The following is a 24,625-nucleotide window of genomic DNA, read 5'->3' as shown; positions in this document are numbered from 1 at the left end:
TTACCTGAATCTGTAAAACCACTTTAATTTATCCAAAACGTCTATTTTCTGGCTAAGAATCATCACTCTTAGACCTCTTCATTTTTTCTTCACTTCCATCACCAGCACTAGCAGTTGGTTTTCTTTTCGGGCCCATATTTCACAAAGAAACAGCTTTTATCACTTGGAGAGTTACTGTGTACGCGATGACAAGTAGAGAAAAACAAAGCTGCGTTGAGATGTGGGTGCTGGCCTGTCTGATAGGCTCCCTCTGAGTTACGTGATCAACTCCTATTTGCAAGCCTGGCAGCAAGCAAGTAACATTTCAGCCTCAGCAAAACTACAAATTACTTTATCACTGAACTTGGGATCAGTTGAGATCAGATGAAGCTTTAAATGTCAAATCTGCAAATACCAAAGGCCTATTATAATATGCAAGACTCAAAACAGTAAGCCAGAAGACACTATGATACACACTAGGCAAGGGAAAGAATATCCAAATTAATGGCATTAAACCAAAGATTAACAATTTAGAAACAAAGTGGCCAGGTGTGGTGGCTCACGCCTATAATCTCAGTACTTTGGGAGGCCGAGGTGGGAGATCACAAGGTCAGGAGTTCAAGACCAGCCTGACCAACATGGTGAAAAATCCCGTCTCTACTAAAAATATAAAAATTAGCCGGGTATGGTGGCACGCACCTGTAATACCAGCTATTCAGGAGGATGAGGCAGGAGAATCACTTGAACCCAGGAGGCGGAGGATGCAGTAAGCTGAGATTGCACTACTAAACTCCAGCCTGCGGCAGAGTGAGACTCCATTTCATTAAAAAATAAAATAAAAAAAGCAACCCCCTACATAATTAAAATGATTCTACATAAATTTAATAGTAAGGGAAAAAATACAAAAACTGAGAAAGCATACAACTTCAAGCCCAAACTTATTTTTCAAAACTGATAGGAAAGAATTACTTTATTAAAATTGACCAAAATTCTATATAAGACTATAGATTTTCCAGTCTAGTTAGTGCCTCTGGTGATTAAAAAAGAAAAAAAAAAAAAAAAAAAGGACTATAGATTTGATTTGATTAACACACAAATTTAAGATTTCAGGTTTGCAAAACTTGTGTCATACAGCCATAACAAAGGGGCAAACATAATGAGAAAAATTTCTACAATGGATGCTAAGGGATTAGTATTTTCAATGTGTAGAAAGCTAATATAAATCTCTAGAAACACTTTAGAACCTCAAGGATAAATGTGTAAAGACAATTCACAAAAGAAATAAAAGAAAAGGAGACCAGTAGTCAACGAAACCATCCAGGTAGTAAAAACACTTTTTATCTCCTAAATTAGCATAATGAAAAAAATAGTCCGGGCACAGTGGCTCATGCCTGTAATCTCAGCACTTTGGGAGGCCGAAGTGGGTGGATCACTTAAGATCAGAGGTAAGGAGTTCAAGACCAGCCAGGCCAACATGGTGAAACCCCATCTCTACTAAAAATACAAAAATCAGCTGGAAGTGGAGGTGAGCAACTCCTGTAACCCTAACTACTCAGGAGGCTGAGGCAGAAGAATCACCTGAACCTAGCAGGAGGAGGTTGCAGTAAGCCAAGATCGTGTCATTACGTTCCAGCCTGGGCAACAAGAATAAGACTCTGTCTCCAAAAAAAAAAAAAACACCATAAAAACAGGAATTTGCAAAAGCCCAAGCACAGCTGATATCATAAACTCTTTAGGAAAGGATTTTGGTAACATGTAGCAAAGGCATGAAAATGCTGATACTTCTTAACCTGACAATCTTACCAAAATTCTAAACCATGGTGTGAGGGCAGGAGAGTGGGTAGAACAAACTTTTATGCTTAATTTTTTTTAACAATTAAAAACAACCTTTTTAGTGAAACGAAATCCAACATCAAGATTTGGAAGTAAGGCCAGGCACAATGGCTCATACCTGTAATCCCAGCACTTTGGAAGGCCGAGGCAGGAGGATCACTTGAGGTCAGGAGTTCAGGACCAGCCTGGCCAAAATGGTGAAACCCTGGTTCTATTAAAAATACAAAAGTTAGATGGGCATGGTGGCACATGCCTGTAGTCCCACTTACTTGGGAGGCATGAGAAATGCTTAAACCCCGGAGACAGAGGTTGCAGTGAGCTGAGATCGTGCCATTGCACTCCAGTCTGGGCGACAGAGAGAGACTGTCTCAAAAGAAAGAATCAGAAGTAGGTAACTTGTGGGGAAAGAATGTAAAGAAAACACTGGGTAGTTTGGCTAAAGCATAATAAATTAGATTTTCTTATTTTCAAAAATTTAAATTGCAGTAAAAGGAAATTTCGATGTTCTACTTTTATTTTTTTTTATTTTATGTTGTTGGTCGGGCTGGTCCTGAACTCCTAACCTCATGATCCACCCGCCTCGGCCTCCCAAAGTGCTGGGATTACAGGCATGACCCACCACGCCTGGCCGATGTTCTACTTTTTCCATTTTCGGTAGTAAATAAATGTGTAATAGACAAACAGTAGGATTGTCATATTTGAGTACCTTTAAAAAATAATCCAAATGTGGCCAGGCATGGTGGCTCAAGCCTATAATCCTAGCTCTTTGGGAGGCTGAGGCGGGTGGATCACAAGGTCAAGAGATTGAGACCATCCAGGTCAACATGGTGAAACCCCGTCTCTACTAAACATATAAGAAAACTTAGCTGGGCCTGGTGGCGTGTGCCTGTAATCCCAGCTACTCGGGAGGCTGAGGCAGGAGAATTGCCTGAACCCAGGAGGTGGAGGTTGCGGTGAGCCGAGAGCACACCATTGCACTCCAGTCTGGGTAACAAAAGCAAAACTCCATCTCAAAAAAAAAAAAAAAATAATAATAATCCAAATGTGTAAGTGAAAAAAATTCAAGTAACTAAACACATAGTAGTATTAAGTAGGAATTAAATTAAAACTAAAAGGAAAAGATGTAGCGACTAGAGAGGGGAAAGGGTCTTGTTCGAAATTTCAGAAATAGAATAGGAGCTTTGTGATCAAAAAACTCAAGTTAGAGATTGTTAGAATCAGGTACTAAAGTTATGAGTGAAGACAGAAATTGGTTTGCTGGGAAAATCAGTACTAATAGCAGTAATCCAACATAATAGATTTTCTCTGACAGATGAAACTAACTTCAGATGATAAAATTACAGAGAAGAATACATAGCTGAAAGCTGGAAAAATAATCACTGAAGCCGTTTTTATTTCCTATAAAACTATGTGTATACAGGAGCACCCAGTGAATGGATCACAGAGGAGACAGTGGTGAGTGCAATTAGGGAACAGTTACATTTCAGTTAATGTGAAGAGGAAGAGAAAAACAAACAAAAGTAGAATCGGGCAAAGTATTGCTCAGCACCCAGGATAAAAAAAAGGCAGAGTAAAGCATACAAGCTATGAGTAAACCCAAAAAGAAAATATTCCAAAACCTAACAACAAAATAAAAAATTATATAGATAACATAGAAAAACAGCAATCTTCCCGAAGTTAATCCATCTTAAAAGGTGATCTATAAATACTAATTTATCTAGGATTCATTCTTAAAAATCAATGAACATCTGATAAGTGACTGACAGCTAGAATATACTAATATAAGGAACTCCTACAACTCAGCAACAACAAAAAACCAAATTAGAAAATGGACAAAGGGCTGGGCACAGTGGCTTATGCCTGTAATCCCAGCACTTCGGGAGGCCGAAGTGGGCAGATCACCTGAGGTCCGGGGTTCGAGATCAGCCTGGCCAAAATGACAAAACCCCAGCTCTATTAGATATACAAAAATTAGCTGGACGTGGTGGCGGATGCCTGTAATCCCAGCTACTAGGGAGGCTGAGGCAGGAGAATTGCTTGTACCGAGACAGAGGGTATGGTGAGCGAAGATCATGCCACTGCACTCCAGCCTAGGCGACAGAGTGAAACTCTAACTCAAAAAAAGAAAATGGACAAAGGACTTGAAAAGACATTTATGCAACGAATATATACAAATGACCAATAGGGCTGGACACGGTGGCTCACTCACGTAATCCCAGGACTTTGGAAGTCTGAGGCAGGACTGCTTGAGCAGGAGTTTGAGATCAGCCTGGGCAACAGAGTGAGACTCTGTCTCGACAAAATATTTAAAAATCAGCCAGGGAAGGGGGTATGTGCTGGACTACTTCCACTACAGGTAGAAGAATCACTTGAGCTCAGGAGGCCAAGGCTGCAGTGTGCTGTGAACCTACTACTGCACTCCAGCCTGGGTGACAGAGGAAGACCCTGTCTCAAAAAACCAAAAAAGAAAAAAAAGTCCAATAAGCACATGAAAAGATGTAAAGATGCTCAATATCACCAATTATTAGGGATATGTAAATCGAAACCACAAACTACCACTTCACTGCCACTAGAATGGCTATGATCAAAGCAAGAGAAAGAGGTAAAGAGTGGGTGATGATGTGGAGAAATTGGAACTGCTATGCAGCTGGTGTGGAAAATGGTATAGAGATTTCTCCAAAATACTAAACATAGAATCACCGTATGATCCAGCAATTTCACTTATGGGCATACATCCAAAAGTAGTGAAAGCAGGAACTTAAAACAGTATTTATACACCAGTGTTTACAGCAACATTACTCAGAATAGCTAAAGATGAAAGAAACCTCAGTGTCCAATGATGGTCAAACAAGATAAAGTATACAGAAACAATAGAATATTAGCTTAAGAAATTTTAGGAAAAAAACTCTGCCACATGTTACAACACGGAATGTTGAGGACATTATGCTAAATGAAATAAGGAAGCCACAGAAGTACAAATACTGTCCAATTCTATCTACTTATGTGAGATAGCTAGAGTAGTCAGAGTCAGAAAGAAAAAGGTGAATGGTCATTGCCAGGCATGGGAGGAAGTAGTAGTTATTGTTTGAGGGGTACAGAGTTTCAGTTAGGGAAGATAAAGTTTTGGATAGTTACATAACAATGTTAAAGTACTTAATATCACTCAACTGTATACTAGAAAATAGTTTCGGGTTACGGATATTTTACCACGATCTAAAAAAGAAATCTGGGTCAGGTACAATAGTTCACACCTGTAGTCCCAACACTTTGGGAGGCCCAGGGGTGTACATCGCTTGAGCCCAGGAGTTTGAGACCAGCCTAGGCAACATGGAGAAACCCCATCGCTACTAACAAAAATACAAAAAACAGGCGTGGCGATGTGCTCCTGTACTCCCAGCTACTGGGGTTGGGTGGGGGGTGTTGGGGAGAGAGGTTTCCAGCTCAGGCAGGAGGATCACCTGAGCCTGGGTGACAGTGAGACCCCGTTGTCCCATCCCCACCCCCGTACCCAAAAATAAAGGAAGGAAAAAAACATAAAAATCTATGAGCAACATCTAACAGTAATAGCTGTAAAATGATTTTAAATCCTGAAGAATATTAATGATACACAGGGAAGATACTGCATGAAGTCAAGAGTGAGGTAAAGAATAAAAATTAGTATTTCTCCAACAGTGTCTAGGGGAAAGGATATTGAGAAGTCAATGCTTTTTACTAACACAGCTTGACAGCAACCCTTATGGGACACCCAACTCTAAGGGAATTCACTAACCAGTACATAAGGCTGTCAGCCACATGTCACCAGCTGAACATCATCACCCCAGGAATTTCTTTTTTCTTTTTTAATACAGGGTTTCCCACTGTCACCTAGGTTGGGGTAGTGGTGCAATCATAGTTCACTGCACCCCTGAACTCCTGGCCTCAAGCAATCTTCCTAACTCAGCCTCCCCAGTAGTTGGAACTATGGGCATGCACCACCACCACAACCAGCTAACACTAGGTATTTCTAACATACTGATGTACATTGTTTGAGAATTAATCTTAGGGCCAGGAGTGGTGGCTCATACCTATAATCTCAGCCAAGGTGGATGGATCACTTGATGTCATAAGTTCGAGACCAGCCTGGCCAACATGGTAAAACCCCATCTCTACTAAAAAACACAAAAATTAGTTGGGCATGGTAGCACACACCTGTAATCCCAGTGACTTGGGAGGCTGAGGCAGGAGAATGGCTTGAACCCAGGAGGCAGATGTTGCAGTAAGCCAAGATCACACCACTGCACTTCAGCCTGGGGGACAGAGCAAGAGTCCATCTCAAATAAATAAAATTAATCTTAGGAGTTCTGGCTGGGTGTGGTTGTCTGTAATCCCAGCATTTTAGGAGGCTGAGGTGGGAGTTCAAGACCTGAGGTCAGGAGTTCAAGACCTGGCCAACATGGCAATCCCCCATCTCTACTAAAAATACAAAAATTAGCTAGATGTGGTAACATATGCCTGTAGTCCCAGCTACTCAGGAGGCTGAAGCACAAGAATCGTCTGAACTAGGAAGACAGAGGTTGCAGTGAGCCAAGATCACTGCACTCCAGCCTAGGTGACTGTCTAAATAAATAAATAAATAAATAAATAAAATTAATCTTAGGAGTTTGGCTACTACTAAGTTAGTGCCCCAAACCTGATCACCCTAGAATAAACTGAAAAAGCCAGTATAAGAGCCTTCAGAGCTAAAACCTTGTGATTACCTCACCAAGTAGCATAATCCTGAGAAAGTCTCTGCTCACCAGATTAGATTTACGTAACAGGAATGTACCAAAACTGAATTGGGAAGAATCAAAGAACACATTACAAAGATAAAAGGTATTTAAAAAAAAAAATAGGGCACAGATTGTTATAAGTTATTAACTAGAATGAGGTAAAGGCTACCAAACAAATATCAACAGAGAAAAAGTTGAAGAAATTAGCTTAGCTTTAAGGAATCTATAGATAAAGATATAGTGATATCTATAGGTAGGTAGGTAGATATATAAATGTCTACAAAAGACATTTTTTTCTATAGACAACAGACACTTTACCAAACAGTTCAATAGTACTTTCCTGAACTTGTCAAATGTGCAAGGATAGTGCCCAAGCAACTGTGCATACCAGCATTCCTTCCCCTTTTTCCTTAGTGATACCCCTTTTCTCCTGGTTCAAGAACCTAGCACATAATGCTTCCTAGCTCTCAAGAGAATCTTCCAGACCTTTAAAACATTACTGGCCTTCAAAGTGATTCTTTCATGCTTGGTGACAACTTATATACGAAATGAATTTAGAATTCCTAATATATGGCTGGGCACAGTGGCTCTTTGGGATTCCTGTCTCAGGAAGACTGCTTGAGACCAGAAGTTCAAGACAAGCCTGGGCAAAGTAGCAAGACCTCATCTTAAAAATTAGCCAGAGTTGGGCGCAGTGTCTCACGCCTGTAATCCCAGCACTTTAGGAGGCCGAGGCGAGCAGGTCAGGAGTTCGAGACCAGCCTGGCCAACATGGTAAAACACTGTGTCTATTAAAAAAAATTAGCTGGGCATGGTGACAGGTGCCTGTAATCCTGGCTATTAGGAAGGTTGAGGCAGGAGAATCGCTTGAACCTGGGAGGCGGAGATTGCAGTGAGCCAAGATCACGCCACTGCACTCCAGTTGGGGGACAAAAGCAAGCCTTCGTCTCAAAAATAGTAATAATAATTAGCCAGGCATGGTGGCACATGTAGCTGTAGTACCATCTACTTGGGAGGCTGAGGTGGGAGGATCACTTGAACCCAGGGGGTAGAAGCTGCAGTAAGCCATAATCATGCCACTGCACTTCAGCCTGCGCGGACAGAGGGAGGCTTTGTCTCTAAAAACAAAAACCAAAGTTCTGACAGCTGAGAATTTTACAACATAATAGAAAAGAAGACTAAAGAAGAGAGAACAGAGAGGGAAAACTTTAAATCCCCATTAACAGTTGGAGGAAACCTGTAATCCTAGGATATAATTATCTATGCCAATTCCCAAAGAAACGGGGTGTATCTCTAAGGGATTTTAAAAAAATGACGAAGATAAGAATTCTTTTGATCCTACAAAAGAATTTTATTAGGATAAAATTCCTTTTGGTTCAGTAACCACCTCTAGAAATTGGTCTTACAAAAATAAGTCAGGGTGGGGGGTAAAATTCTAAGATATCCCCTATTAGGTTATTACCTAAAAGAGCAAACAAAAATGTAAACACGGATGTCCGACAATGGGACAGTTAAAAATAATAAAGAGGAGATTAATAGACACTAAAATGACTATAATATAGATGTACTGAGAAATATCACCACTAATAAATCAGATGGAATGCAGTAGCGCAACTATAACAAAGAAATCTATATAGAAATAACATGAGGTTATGAATAGCTCACAGAAAAACTAAACACACACTGGACATGGTGGCTCACACCTTTAATCCCAACACTTTGGAAGGCAAAGGTAGGAGGATTGTTTGAAGCCAGGAACTTGAGACTACCCTGAGCAACATACCGAGAACGCTTCTCTACAAAAAATTTTAAAATCAGCTAAGTATGTTGCTGCACACCTGTAGTCCCAGCTACTAGGGAGGATGAAGTGGGAATATCACTTGAGCCCAGGAGTTTGAGGCTGCAGTGAGCTATGACCGCATCACAAAAAAGAAACCAAACACAATGGGCTTTAAAAATACGAAAAGATGCTTGACCTTGCATATTGGGAAAAATGCTGTTTCATTTACAAGGATGGAAAAGATCTAAAAGTATAATATTCTGAGTTAGTAAAATAAGGTAATAGGCCTTTCTGTGCATTGCTGGTTAGAGGGCAATTTGGAAAAATTTATGAGTCACAATTTATCAGGGAGTATAATCTCTGACACAGCAATCCACTTCTGGGAATTTATACTGCAGATATACTCAGAATATATGAGAAATGACTGCTGTTATTTAGTACAGTATGATTAAAGTCAAAGATACAACAATGTACATATCTAAAACTAGAGAACTGATACTACTAATAGGACCTATGCAAGGGAATACTGTTACAGCCAAGAAAAATGTGGATGCTCTTTTGGTGTAGATACGTCTTCTAGTAGACTGTATTTTCTTCTCTTTTTTTAAGATGGAGTCATGCTCTGTTGACCAGGTTGGAATACAGTGGTGTGATCCTGGCTCGTCACAACCTCCGCCTCCAGGGTTCAAGCAATTCTCCTGCCTCAGCCTACTGAGTAGCTGGGATTACTGCCACCACAACTGGCTGATTTTTATATTTTTAGTAGAGACAGCGTTTTGCCATGTTGGTAAGGTTAGTCTCAAACTCGTGACCTCCTGATCCGTCCACCTTGGCCTCCCAAAGTGCTAGGATCACAGGCATGAGCCACTGCGCCCGGCCAATAGATTGTATTTTCTAAGGCAGCTGCAACAAGACATTCCACACCACATTCTTCTTTTTGGGGACACTTACTCTTGAACCCAGCCATCATGCTGTGAAAAAAAATCCAGGCCAGGTGGCACACATGTAGGTATGTTCTACCTAACAGCCTTAGCTGAGGTCCCAACCAACTGCCAGTAATGTCAGGATGATTCCTGCCCCATAATGAACTGGAAAAGCAGGGCAAAGATCAGAGTGAGAAGCACCTACTAAGCCCACTCACCAGAGCCACAGAGATGACAAAATAATTTTAAGTCTCTATATTTTGGAGTCATTTGTGTCTCAGCAATAGATAACTAGAACAGCATTAAAGCAAAAAATAAAAAATGTATTACAGTACGTCTGACATATTTCAAATTTCGTGAAAAGGGGGACAAGAATATATAGATTTGAGTCTAGCAGTAACTTTGCAAGGATCTATAACAAAGTAACATCATCTCTGGGGAAAAGAACTGAGTAGGCTAGATAGAAGAGGAGGGAGAGATTTTTCACTGTAAGGCTTACAAACTTCTTGAATTTTGACTCACATGAACAAATTAATGCATTTGATTAAAGTCATTAGTTAAAATACAGCATGTGATACTACATAATATGGTGGTGATAATTTAGGAATATGAACAATTTAAATTTCATCTCATATTCTTTTAATTGTTTTCAAAATACTTTCACATTATTTTCCCTAAATGACATATAGTAAAAAGGCCTCTAGCCGGGCACGGTGGCTCAAGCCTATAATCCCAGCACTTTGGGAGGCCGAGGTGGGTGGATCACGAGGTCAAGAGATCGAGACCATCCTGGTCAATATGGTGAAACCCCGTCTCTACTAAAAATACAAAAAATTAGCTGGGCATGGTGGCACGTGCCTGTAATCCCAGCTACTCAGGAGGCTGAGGCAGGAGAATTGCCTGAACCCAGGAGGCGGAGGTTGCAGTGAGCCGAGATCATGCCATGGCACTCCAGCCTGGGTAACAACAACGAAACTCCGTCTCAAAAAAAAAAAAAAGGCCTCTGTCAAATACTACATATTATTTAACAAAATGCTTGTCATGTGTACTCTAACTTTGAACCAAATTTTCTCGCAAGCTTCTTGCAAGAAGAAGCACACACATACACAGTACATTCCCGAATACGAATGGCATTCCAGAAAGATGTCTTTAATTCTAGCTGTCACCTAGTTGTAAAACTTCAAGCATAAAATTAACCTTTATTGCTTCAGTTTTCTTGTCTATAAAATTAGTGCCTCCCCATATAGCCATGGTAAGATACAGATGAGACTTGTGAAAATGCTGTTTAAGTTCTATGAATGTATCACGTAACAAGTAAATATTTTAAGTATCCTATCTTTAAATTATCCTTTATTTCCTATAAGTCACATATTTGTAAAACATACAAATTACTTATGAATGTAATAGAGGAAAAAGAACTATATTCATTAAAAAATGATAGTAACTAAGGGGAACATATTTTGGCTCTAGTTTTATGCAGATAAAGAACAATTTTTTGACTGAGAAAAGCTGAAGGTATTTGATAATTATGTGGTGACTAGTCATGTATCAGATTACCCACTTCTTTGGAACCCAAAGAGTATCCATCAACTACTACTGTGAAAACTTGAGGCTTGAAACACCATGAATAACTAACTGGTTCTTCATCTTGCTGCTACCTTTCCTCGAAAGAATGAATACTGTTAGAAACACTTACTTTAAATATTCTGACTTGTAAAGCATTCTTATTTTCAAAGTCCAATATATGACTTCAATAACACTTAACTTTCATCTTGAAGAATTTAGCAACTAGGTAAATAAAGTTTACATATACATCAAGGTAGTCAATCAGTTAAAAAACAAAAAAACAACAAAAAAAAAATGAGGCCTGGCACAGTGGCTTACGCCTGTATTCCGAGCACTTTGTAAGGCTAAGGCAGGTTGATTGCTTGAGCTCAGGAGTTCGAGATCAGCCTGGAAAACGTGGCAAATTGTCATCTCTACCAAAACTACAAAAATAATTAGCCAGGAGCAGGGGCATGTGCCTGTGGTCCCAGCTACTCAGGAGGCTGCAGTGGAAGGATGGCTGGAGCCCAGAAGCTGAGGCTGCAGTGAGCTAATAATTATGCCACTGCACTCCAGTCTGGGTAACAGCAAGACCCTGCCTCAAAAACAAACAAAAACCTTTAAAAGTACTCTTGTGGCTTTTCTTGCTATTATACATCTTTATTCTCCTTCACAAAGAGGTTTGCTGAAAAGACCCTTGATGTAACTCCAAATGATGTTATGCTATCATAAATTCACTCAGCATACTTCATAAACAAGATTATGTATGTGTAATGTCAGATTATTATAGTATATGATCTAAAAAAGGGAGAAAGGAACAGTTTATCAACATTTCTCATGTTTCCATCAAATAAGAATTCTTATTCTATACTAAAAGCAAAATTTTAAAATGCTTCCCATCTCACAGCCTCCACCAATTATTATTCAAAACCAGTGTCTTTCAAGTACCATTCAGTGTGTCTCTGAAAAGATCAATTATTCGGAAACCTTATATATTCAGAACACAGCCTGGCGTGGTGGCTCATTCCTACAATCCCAGCGCTTGGGGAGGCCAAGGCAGGAGGATCACTTGAGGCCAGGAGTTTAAGACTAGCTTGGGCAACATAGCAAGACCTCATCTCTACAAAAATTTTAAACTTAGCCAGGCATGATGGTGCACACCTGCAGTCCCAGCTATTCAGGAGGCTAAGGTGAGAAGACTGCTTGACCCAGGAGGCAGAGGCTGCAGTGAGCCATGATCACACCACTGCACTCCACCCTGGGTGACAGAGCAAGACCCAGTCTTAAAAAAAAGAAATCAGAATACAAAGAACCAGGAAGCTAGCAAAAGTAGATTAAATGCAGCCAAAATAAATCTCACAAAGTCCATACACTAAAGCTTATGCAAATTTACAGATTTCTTCAGAATGTAACTGAGACTACTTTATTTTTATGTATATCCTCTTTGGAAATATATATATATATATCAATTAGTATATAACAGGAAGATCAGTTGGAGATTTAGGCTTAATTTTTAAAAAGTGACATATAATATCACTTTTACAAACCTTTAATATATAGCACCAGATTACAATGTTTACTCAATGTCTCCCAAACTGTACCAAAAAGTCATCTCTGATTGCTAGTATCAGAATCATCAGAGATGATTTCTCATTTTACTCTGATTTGTTTTAAAGACAACCTAATATTTCTCATATTAACAAATAAAAGCAGCAAATTACTAAATCAGTGGAAGCACTTCACTAAGAGCTATTCTGCAAAACCCTTCCACCAAACAGCTTGACTACTTAAAAGCATGAGAGAGGGCATCAACACATTAAGCACAGCAGGGCAAAAACTGATGCTCTTCATGATTCCAAATCTTGAAATAAATTTTAAGAAAACAAAAGTTAAATTGTATTGACTGTATTATTTAATGAGGAGAGTACACAGTTTATAAGAATATCTGCTCTACAAAAATCTATTTTATTTTTGAGATGGAGTCTCGCTCTGTCACCCAGGTTGGAGTGCAGTGACGTGATCTTAGCTCACTGCACCCTCTGCCTCCCAAATTTATGGGAGGAATTATTATGCCTCAGCCTCCTGAGTAGCTAGGATTACAGGCACATGCCACTACGCTCTTCTATAGCTGGGATTACAGGAACATGCCACCATGCCCTGCTATTTTGTATTCCTAGTAGAGACAGAGTTTTGCCATGTTAGTGCCAGGCTGGTTTTGAACACCTGACCTCAGGTGATCTGCCTACCTGCCCTCCCAAAGTGCTGGGATTACAGGCATGAACCACCATGCCCAGCCTACAAGAATCCTTACCTAGTTCAATATTCTCATGCTACAAATGTGTAAACAGAGTTCACATAAACCTTTATGAAAGCATGTGAGGATTAGAACCATGCATACTGACTCCCAGCTCACAGGAAGGTTTAAGTAGCCGCATCTGATATTTTAAACTGCCTGGTGCAGTGGCTCACGCCTGTAATCCCAGCAGTTTGGGAGGTTGAGGCGGGCAGATCACCTGAGGTTAGGAGTTTGAGACGAGCCTGACCAATATGGTGAAACCCGTCTTGAAAAATATATATATATATTTTAAACTAAGACATTGGGGAATAATTAAAGACTATTAAAAGATTTTTTTTAGGTTGTGATATAAGCTGATATGAAATATCAAAACTCTACCTTCTCTGGGGAACAACCTCTCAAATTCTCAAAAGGTACTTTCTAAGAGAAAACACCATGCATAAAGATAATATTCTTTCACTTGAAACCATAATTAACTTCCACAAATTTTAACTATCAGTGTATCAGAAAGTAGAATGAATATTTCAAAACACATTTTTTCTCATGTTTCAAAAACCTCATGCTGGTGGGTTGCTCTCTAGGTCTTCTATCTTTTCTCCAAAGCACTTTAACAACGTGCACATGCAAAAAGACAAAAGCATATTAAATAAATGCACAGATTATGATTATACAAACAAGTCGTTCTGAAGGCTAACAAGTGAAGGGCAACTGTAGAAAGCTTTCTACTACTGGAAAAACGTAAGTTACTCAGATTTAAATTTTTTGGCTAGCTTTTCTCTGTTTAGGAAGTAACTTTATTCATTCCAGCTTTATTAAGGTATTGTTGAAAAACAAATCATACATACAATATATACTTACAATACATAATGTGATGTTTTGATACATGTACACATTGTGAGGTTACTAAATTCATTATTGATCACCTCACATACTCACCTTTTTTTTTTTTTTTTTTTGAGACAGAGTCTCACTCTATTGCCCAGGCTGGAGTGCAGTGGCACTACCTTGGCTCACTGCAACCCCCACCTCCCAGGTTCAGGCAATACTCATGCCCCAGCCTCCCAAGCAGCTGGAATGACCACAGCCACCTAATGGTAGCCACCCATGCTTAGCTAATTTTTCCATTTTTTTTTTTAAGTAGAGATGGGGTTTGCCCATGTTGGCCAGGCTAGTCTTGAACTCCTGGTCTCAAGGGATCTGCCCACTTTGGCCTTCCAAAGTGTTGGGATTACACGCATGAGCCATGTGCCTGGCACTTACTTTTTTTTTAATGGTGAGGACATCTAAGAATTTAGCAATTTCAGGTACACATTATTTATTAGCTGCTGGAAAAAAACTTTGATATATATATACATGTAGTACTTTAGCCTTGTAATCTCTCCCTCTGAGAAACTTCCACAAATAACACAGTTGGGCTGGGCGCAGTGCCTCACACCTTTAATCCCAGCACCTTGGGAGACTGAGGTGGGAGGACTGCTGTAGCCCAGGAGCTTGAGACCACCACCTCAGGCACCAATAGTGAGACCTGTCTACAAAAAATAAAAAATAGCCGAGTGTGGGATGCATGCCTATAGTCAGTCCCAGCTACTTTGGGAGGATCACTTGAGCCCACATCAAGGCTGCAGTGAGCTTTGATGCCACCACTGCACACAAGCCTGGGTGACAGAGCAGGCTGTTTAAACAAACAAACAAAATATATACACATACACAAAATTTTTCAAATCCTCAAATTTTCGAAATCCTAAATCAAATGCTATGCACTAGGTGTAACAGCTACCATCTTAAGATAATAATATGTCAAAACAATACAACACAAATATCAACAGTGATAAAACTGACTCAGCCAAAAGCAATGGTGGTGATGGTAACCGTAACTTTTACTCTGTGCCAGGCATAGTAAAAACCTCAATCTGGATACAGTCGTCTCTCTTAACCACGATGGTTTATTCTTGAGAATGACTTGGCCATAAATTGTTAGGTAAAATAGTATGTTAATAATAACTCTGAGGCCGGGCGCGGTGGCTAACACCTGTAATCTCAGCACTTTGGGAGGCCGAGGCGGGTCGATCATCTGAGGTCAGGAGTTCAAAACCAGCCTGGCCAACATGGTGAAACCCTGTCTTGAAAAAAAAATAATAATAACTTTGAAATAAGCCATGTTTGTCTTAATTTTAACAGTATATTTTATTCCTGTTAGATGTTGTCTTAGAATAAAAACAATTAACTTGGCCATGCTAACCAATATAGATGGATGTTAAATATATAAGTAGAATCAGCATTTCACTTAGAGTTAATACTTGCACTAAATTTCTTTAATTAATTTGGTGTATTATCAGTCCTTGGTTATTTGTGACAAGAAAGGAGGGCAGCATTGGTACTGATGACTGAGAACTATGGACACTCCCTAAGTAGATAAAAAAAAAACCAGAATACTCTTGATTGGACAGAAGGGTCTTATTCTCTTAAAGAGGCTTAGTAGGTGGCTAACAGGAAGGCATTCTCATATAAAGAGATACAGATAACATGTAATGTGGGCAGTACATAAATACATGTAATTCTCAAACTAGGCTAGCTGCCTTAACAACGTTTTTGTTTCTGAGATGGAGTCTTGCTGTGACACCCAGGCTGGAGTGCAATGGCATGATCTTGGCTCACTGCAATCTCCTCCACCTCCTGGGTTCAAGTGATTCTCCTGCCCCAGCCTCCAGAGCAGCTAAGACGATAGGTGCCCATCACTACACCTGGCTAATTTTTGTATTTTTAGTAGAGACTGGGTTTTACCATATTGGACCAGGCTGGTCTCAAACTCCTGACTTCAGGTGATCTGCCCACCTCAGTCCCCCAAAGTGCTAGGATTACAGGCGTGAGCCACTGTGCCCAGCCAACAATGTTTCTAAAAATCCAACAAACACCACACCTCAAAAAAAACCCCACAATTATTCCAGGTATGGGAGAATCAATTTTAATACCAGTGTAAAATCAACTACTCAGAACACATAAAGCAGTGTTTCTCAAACTTAGCATACCATTAGAACAATCTGGAAAACTTGTTAAAACCTAGATTGTTGGTCCCATCCAAATGTTTTGATTCAACGTAAGATTTCACATTTTAACAAGTATCCAGTTAATGTAGTTGCTTCTGGAAAAGGGAACGTTCTTTGAGGACCACTGCTCTAAGCTAATGCTCAAAAAAATCACAGAACCAACAAGAGGAATGTCAGTATTTTCATATACAATTCCATCACCTAAACCTTAGAGTCTTTAAGACATTTTTTGATTAGTGCGTACAAAATTACAACTGTGCTTTGAAGCACTTTTCTCAGAAAAGAATAAAAGGATTCTTTGCTTGCTATTTCACTGCATATTCTAACCACTGAGGATTCATTTGTTTACAAATATCACATAAATGTCTTCTTAAAAATAAATATTCTTTGAGGAGAAACTCATTAGAAATCTTTAAAGTTTTTCCAGGTATTTAAGGTGCTAAGTGAACGATGGCCAGCCCTATCATTCAGTATTTACTGAAGAGCTGCTGACCCTAGAGATGCAATACCAAGTAAAGAAGGAACACAACTCTCTGAGCTACCCTTGTTAACCTCTGGGCTAACTTTAGACAAAGAATAGAAATATGAATGTCATGCAAACTTTAAACCTCTACAAACAAGCTAGAACTCTCTAAATTGCTAAATCTCCTGCACATGATTTCATCAAGAGTGCTACATGGGTAAGAGGCATGAAGTGGGAGGCCGAGGCGGGTGGATCACGAGGTCAAGAGATCGAGACCATACTGGTCAGCATGGTGAAACCCCGTCTCTACTAAAAAATACAAAAACTTAGCTGGGCACTGTGGCGCGTGCCTGTAATCCCAGCTACTCAGGAGGCTGAGGCAGGAGAATTGCCTGAACCCAGGAGGCGGAGGTTGCGGTGAGCCGAGATCGCGCCATTGCACTCCAGCCTGGGTAAACAAGAGCGAAACTCCATCTCAAAAAAAAAAAAATAAAAGAGGCATGAAGTATGGTGAGGCAACAGGGATTCATTCTTTTTGGTTTTTTTTTTTTGAGACAGGGTTCTCAACTCTGTCACCCACGCTGGAGTGTGGTGGTGCAGTCTTGGCTTACTATAACCTCTGCCTCTTGAGTTCAAGCAATTCTCCCACCTCAGCCTGAGTAGTTGGGACTACAGGTGTGTACCACAATGCCCGGCTAATTTTCACATTTTTGTAGAGACAAGGTTTCACCATGTTAGCCAGGCTGGTCTCAAACTCCTGGACTCAAATGAACTGCTCACCTTAGCTTCCCAAAGTGCTGGGATTACAGATGCGAGCCACCACACCCAGAGCAACAGGAATTCTTAAATCAAGTTACTGTTTTTAGGAAGAACCACACATATTACAGAAGAAATCTTGATTTTCTTAATGAATCCAGAATCCACAAATCAAGAGTGTAACATATGATACCCACCTTCAAACACAATCAAATAGAGATGAAAATTTTAAGTGAATACTTCAGAATAAATACCTCATGTTAGGAGATATAAAGAGTCAAGTAAAAAACAAACAGTTTAGGCCAGGTGCGGTGGCTCACACCTGTAATTTCAGCACTTTGGTAGGCCGAGGCAGGTGAACTTGAGGTCAGGTGTCCAAGACCAGCTTGGCTAACATGGCAAAATCCTGTTTTCACCAAAAATACAAAAGTTAGCTGGGAGTTGTGGTGTGTACCTGTAATCCTATCTACTCTAGGGAGGCTGAGGTTGCAGTGGGTCACGATCACACCATTGCACTCCAGACTGGGCCACAGAGTAAGACTCCTTCACAAACAAACAAACAGTTGAAATGCAAAAGAGTTGGCTGGCTTCATTTTTCAGGTAACTTCTACTACATGTCAGCCAAAACGAAACTACATATTACCTACAAGTTATGGACCTTTGGAGTTTATCATGAAATAGCTCAAAACTTAAAATTCTTAAATGCTTTAGATATACTCTAGTGCCTAAAAGTGAAGAGCTATGAACACAGAACATAAAAGAACAGTGTCCGCAGCTGTAATCATAATGGTACTGTTATACCTCCTGAATAGTATGAACATGGGATCAGCACAATGAAAAAGTGTCCAAAAAGGATTAACAGAAATTTGGGCTGGGGCAGTGGCTCATGCCTGTAATCCTAGCACTTGGAGAGCCCGAGGCAGGCAGATCTCCAAGGAGACCTAGTTCAAGATCAGCCTGGCCAACATGGTTAAACACAATCTCTACTAAAAATACAAAAATTAGCCAGGAGTGGGGGCGCACGCCTGTAGTCCCAGCTACTTGGGGGCTGAGGCACAAGAACTGCTTGAATTTGAGAAATGGAGGTTGTAGTGAGCCAAGCCTGCACCACTGCACTCCAGCCTGGGCAACAGAGACCCTGTCTCAAAAAAAAAAGGATTAATAGAAATTTGGATGCAAATTCCCCTTTGTTTTTAAATAGGAAGCTTTATACATAGAAATTAAAATCTACGAAAAATTCATTAATGAAATCTAGACACTCTAATTGGTGTTAAATGGAGATTATACATAGATACACACATACCAGAGATATTATTTATGATACACTGGATATGGGGTTGTACTTTTACTTTAAACATCCTTCTTGAGCTATCATTAAAATAAAATAAACTTAGAAGTGGACTATCCAAAACAAGATAAAATTTCCAGTCTTAAGTTCTTGCAAAGCTCTGCAGAAATTAAGTTCTATACTACAGTACTTCAGAGTTTTTATTATATTACTAAAATGTTTTTTTAGTAAATATTAGTAAAACAATATTTTAGTAAAATAATATTTAACATTTTACTAAAACTTTTAACAAAAAATAATTTTTTGTCTTACTAAAAAAAAAAAAAATCACATATGGATGTGCCTTCAGAAAAAAAAAAAAAAAAAACCACAAAGGGTATCTAATATATCACGTATTAACATTTTTTAAAATGCCAAGACTTCTGACTCGAAATAAAAGCTCCATGATGCTTTCTGATACTCAGTCATTAGAAAAAAACAAAACATTCTAATACAACATTGTAACAAGACACACAAAGGCCAGGAGGTAGTAGAGTTCTGTAAATTATCTTACTAGAATGGGTCTAAGTTTATGAATAACATTCTCAAATGTATTTGCCTAAGAGCACTCACTAAATGCACAGTATAAAATTTTGCTTCTTAAAGATTCTAAGAAGTTGCCACATGCCAGTTGGTATCTACCAGTCTCATGTACTTCAAAAGTGTGACTTTAATTTTGCAATATGGGGTTAAAATATATACATAAATACCTTGGAAAACAGCATTGTTTATATATATATATATATATATGCAAAATACTGTGAATCTCAAACTGTGTAGTTCTTCCCACACATCATCTTATTGAAAAGCATCATTTCACAGACAAAACAGAGGCACAAAAGAGGCTATCTTGTCCCAGTGTTAAATAATTACAGGTTTCTTTAATCAAAGTTAATGTATTTTTTTAAGAGATGTGGGTCTCATTATGTTGCCCAGGCTAGACTTGAACTCCTAGGCTAAAATAATCCTGGGACTACAGGCATGCAGCACCATGCCGAGCTAAAATTCAATTTTCGCACTTCACGTCTTCTCTTGACAATACTGTACTGTTTGTTGTCCCCTTTTTGCCCTGCATCTTACCTTCCCCTCATCTCTGTCCCGCCATAACCACCTTGTGCAGTGCCTACTCTTTCCCTTCTTTCATCTTTTTCTCCACGTTCCATTTTCCTGTCATGTCCCTTTCCGATAATCGCTTTTTCTCTTCCCTCAGCTTAGGAGCATTCTTACATGTACGTCTTAGCAGGGAGCACCTGTAACCAGAGTTACCTGGGAGGTTGAGGCTGGAGGCTCACTTGAGGCCAGGAGTTCAAGACCAACCTGGAAACACAGCAATACTCTGACTCTTTAAAAAAAACGAAACAAAACAAAAAACTTTCCTGGCAGGATGGCATGCACTTGTAGGCCCAACTACTTGGGAGGCTAAGGCAGGAAGATCATCTGAGCCCAGAGTTCCAGGCTGCAGTCTGCAGTGAGGTATGATCCTGACACTGCACTCCAGTCTACACAACAGCAAGATCCCATCTTTCAAATAACAAAAAAAGTACATCTAACAGTATTTAAATAATTTGACAAGTATAAATTATTCAAATAGTTCAGTTATATAGATCAGAATTTAAGGTTACCTTTTTTACTATTCATTTCAAGCCAACATAATTGAGCACAAATATGTACTGTATTAATTTGAAGAAGCTTCTAGTTATCAGCAAGAAATAGATACCAGATCAAATCTTATAACTTGAAACACTAATTCTACTCATGTTTTTAACTATATTTTAGCTACAATATAACCACATGGAATTAACCAAACAATCAAATGTAAAAAGACATCGTTTCAACAAAGATAAAGGCAAGTTTTAAAGCTTAAGGTCAGCTGAATAACTCTTTTCTTCACTCTGTGACTTATTTAGCTATTCATAATCACACAATTGGAACATCAAAATATTTTCTGTCAAGGTATGATTTGATGAAATGAAGCAGGGAAAAAAAATATCTCACCTCCAATGGTACTCTCTTGAAATTCATGAAACTGGCCTTTCACAAAACGAAGCACTAGGCTTGATTTGCCAACAGCAGACTCTCCCAGAAGTACTAGTTTGAACTGGCATATTTTATTTCCAGTATTTGGCCCGTTGGGTCTTGTTGCACCTCGATTAGCCATGTCCAAATTTGAAATAAATCCCTAATTTCAGACTCTTCAATGAAGTTCCAGAATTCAAGGCGTCAATCTTCTTCTTTCTGGAGGTAAAGAAACCTGCAAAGAAACAATTATGAAGTAAATGTACAAATCAGTAAAGCAAATTTACTATTAATCACTTTAAATTTTGCCTATAGCATATTATGATTATTTTAAGCTCTACTAGACCTTCAACATCCTTTAGAATAGGTCACTATCTTTTACAGGAAATTTAAAGGTATAGGATTTGAGCTCAAAATCACTTTTTTTTTTTTTTAAGGCTAACCTCTCAAAGCTTCAACTTTGTGCCAGGCAGTACTTTAAGTACTTAACTTCTCAACAATCCTATAAAATGAGATATTATTACAATCCTTATAAATGAGGAAGCAAGCCCAGAGATGTGAAAAAGCTTACTTGAGGTCACAGAGTTACTGTGACAGAAGTGACACAGAGCTGAGTTTCAAATCCAGGGAACCTGAGAGATGACTCAAGAGTTCAAGTTCTAGAGCCAGGCTACTTGGGTTAACATTTTTTTTGAGAAAAATTATGTTATTAATAACTGAGAAGCTTTTAGAGCAGATCCAAGAATTTATTATTACTTAAAGTCTTCTGTTAAACAATGTTTAATGGTAATTTCGACAACAAATATTTTCAGTCACCTGGGTTTGTGTGCCTAATGGCGGAAAGACTTAAAACTGTTTCCTCATCTGCTCAAGTATACCACACATAGAAATGTTAACAGTTGTTTTCTGTGTGGTGGGATTATTACTCATTTATTTACTTACACTAACTAACTTTTTTGTAGTTTTTGGATGAACAATATGCATGCCATTTTTTATAAACTTTAATTTTTTTGAGAAAGGATTTTGCTCTCTCACCCAGACTGGAGTGCACTGCAACCTCAACCTCCTGGGCTCAAGCACTCCTCTTGCCTCAACCTCCTGAGTAACTGGGACTACAGGGCACTCAAAACCATGCTGGGCTCATTTGTCAGTACAGACATTGCCCTGCTATGTTGCCCAGGATGATCTAGAACTCCCAGGCTCAAGCAATCCTCCTGCCTCAGCCTCCCAAAGTGCTGGGATTACAGGTGTGAGTCACCATGGCCAGCCTGCAGGCCATTATTTTTTTTTTTAAACAACACAGTAAAAAAAACTAGCCTGAATGGTGACTTCTATGTGTTACCATTATCTAATAATGCTAACTTTTAATCTCTAAGGAATTAGTGAATATTTGAAGAACTTTTTTCAATCAACTCACAAACCAATGTTCACAGTTTCCTTCTATCTTTAACCAAAATCCAAATATATGCTAATATATCAAACCTGATGATTCCTTCTCTAAAAACCCTGCTATATTTCATTTAGCTACCTCATACAAGAAATATGTCTTTTGCACCAGAGACAGGGGCTTACACCAGTAATCCCCACACTTTGGGGTGAGATAGGAGGATTGCTTGAGACCAGCCTGGGCAACATAGTGGGATCTTGTCTCTATATTAAAAACAAAAAATGAAAGAAATATGCCTTCCTCATAAATTGAGTTTATAAAAAACACTCTTCATAATGAACTAACATATCCATGAGATGTTCTTAAGGCAATAAAATTGCCTCCCTGCCTTAACTAAACACCAGCTTTTTAGAGTCCTTATCTTTTACCATTACATACTGAAATATTTAAAGACAGAATATCTGAGTTGCTTCCAAATAACAAGGTATAAATAAAAATGCCCCCTCCCCCACAAACACTAGATTTGGGGGTCTAATCCTGGCGACACCAATTTCCGCCTGGGCAAACTCTTTAATTTCCAAGTCTCTATTCCCATAATATCTAACTTGCATAGCTGCTGTGAGAATTAAATGAAACAACACATGTAAATAATCTCTAATACACACAGTAGGGACTGAAATTGCCTATAATGTGGTCCTTTGATAAGAAAATGATAAAATACCAATAGAACATCATATATTCTGAAAATGTACCAACACATCTTCAGATATTATACACTAAGTATCAACTGAAACATTTTCCATTTATCCTTTTAACTACTAAATAAGAAATTATTTATCAGGGACAGTATGCTCCAAATTTCTAAGGTACTTCCAAAATTTCAGGGACAGCAGACTCCCACTCTCTCACTAAAAAAAAAGAAATCAAAATCAAACAAGATTCTGATTTCACTTTGACTTTTAAGGTTCAAAGCTACTCAATTGTGGTTACTCCCCCGACCCCCAGCCCCCCATTCCCACCCAGGGATCTCAAACAAGAAATAACTTAATAGTAAACATACACTTAGCCTAACACTAAGGTTAAAAATTAAGTGCATTCATTTGTGTTCACTTCTTACTGAAACTCGTTTTGCAAAACAAGAATCTTGCAAAATATACATTTATAATCTTTTAAAAATAACTGTTATTCATTCTATAGTTAAAATCCTTCTACGGGTTGTTTGATCAAAAAATTTACTAATTTGTGCCGGGCACTGTTCCGTGTACTTTGCTTACACAAATGCTGAGTTATCACTTCCATTTTACTATAGGAATAAAGTTTATGAGCAATCCTCAGTATTCCCAGAGGTGCAACTGTTTTGTCTCATTATGTGTAAGGCAACAACTGATTGAACGCCTTGATTCCACTAAAGCGATACAAAAATTAAATATGCGAACTATGACGTTCTGAACTCAAAAGTTTGGAAGTCTCAGAAGGTAAAGCAGCTTCCAGGGAAGACATCAGAGCAACTTTCAAGGTCTCTACACAGTGAAGGAGTTCAGCGGTCCTGTTATCTTGAATCTCTTTAGAGCCGTAATACACTACCTTCCACATATATAAGAGGCGAGTCTCTAGACAGGCTGTTTTGACAAGGCCCCCACCCCCTCCACCACCGGTGTTTGGAAGTTGAGAGTAGGCGGAGCTCCCCACATTCACACCTGCAGTAGGCCCGGGTTCCTGCTAGGAGAGCACTTGAGTAGCTAATAGCCAACTCCAGCTCTCCTGGATAAGCAGCACTCGCCAGGTCCCTTGGCCTTTCCAACCTCCTCCCCCGAACCTAGCCGGCTTTGACCGAGACCCCCAGAACTGCCAGGACAGGGAACAGGCGGAACCGCGGCCTCCAGTACACTTTCCACGGCGCCATCTTGAGAAGGGAAAGGGTGACACCCGTCGCTCCCTCAGTCAGTCCCCAAATCCCGGTCTCCAGAGCCCCTTGAGGATGAGTCACCAGGGCTGGCAGAACAAGACGCTGAGTTCGGAAGTTCTCTGGCCCAGGACACTGGTGCGCGTGAGGGAAAAGGGGCGGGGGTCTCAGTGCCGGCAGGGCCGCGGACAGGCTGGGGACCGCGGATAACGTGGGGTCCATGCCCCCGCTGCGCAGGGGGAGGGGCGGTTCGGTTACCTGAGACAGCAGCAAGCGGAGCTGCGGGGCCGAAGCTTCCTGGCAGCAAGGCCCAGGCGTGGCCCGTGGGACGAGTGTGTCTATGGCGGTGGTGGTGGTGGCGGTGGTGTGTGCTCTTCGCGCCGCTCCCCTCACACTGGACTGTGCGGGGCTCCTGCTGTGGTGCCGCCCCTGTCGGGCTCCGTCTCCGCCTCTCGCCGCTCCGCCTTCCTCTTTCCTTTCTCCTCCTCCTCCGCCGCCGCCGCCGGCGCTCGAGTTCCGACTAATTCTGCCTCCTCCTCCCTCTGCCTCCTCCCCTCAGGCCAGCCGCCGGCTCCTTCACGAACCAAAACACAAACACTCAGGTCCCACCGCTGGAGCCACTTCC

General features: G+C 39.9%; 1 protein-coding gene across 1 annotated transcript in view; it reads right to left on the bottom strand.

Moving 5' to 3' along the window:
- The window catches only part of RAB5A (RAB5A, member RAS oncogene family), a 37,343-nt gene extending 12,718 nt beyond the window's left edge, over positions 1-24,625 (bottom strand). Inside the window, exons 1-2 of the mRNA XM_002759644.4 lie at positions 24,259-24,625; positions 20,690-20,945 (exon numbers count right to left, since the gene is read on the bottom strand). Coding sequence (XP_002759690.1) covers positions 20,690-20,852 — 163 coding nt within the window. The 5' untranslated portion in view covers positions 20,853-20,945; positions 24,259-24,625. The remainder of the gene's footprint in view (positions 1-20,689; positions 20,946-24,258) is intronic.

This window comes from Callithrix jacchus, chromosome 17, assembly GCF_049354715.1.
Source record: "Callithrix jacchus isolate 240 chromosome 17, calJac240_pri, whole genome shotgun sequence".
Taxonomy (NCBI): domain Eukaryota; kingdom Metazoa; phylum Chordata; class Mammalia; order Primates; family Cebidae; genus Callithrix; species Callithrix jacchus.
The sequence above is the reverse complement of the archived record's forward strand: the minus strand, read 5'-3'. Positions and strand labels throughout refer to the sequence as shown.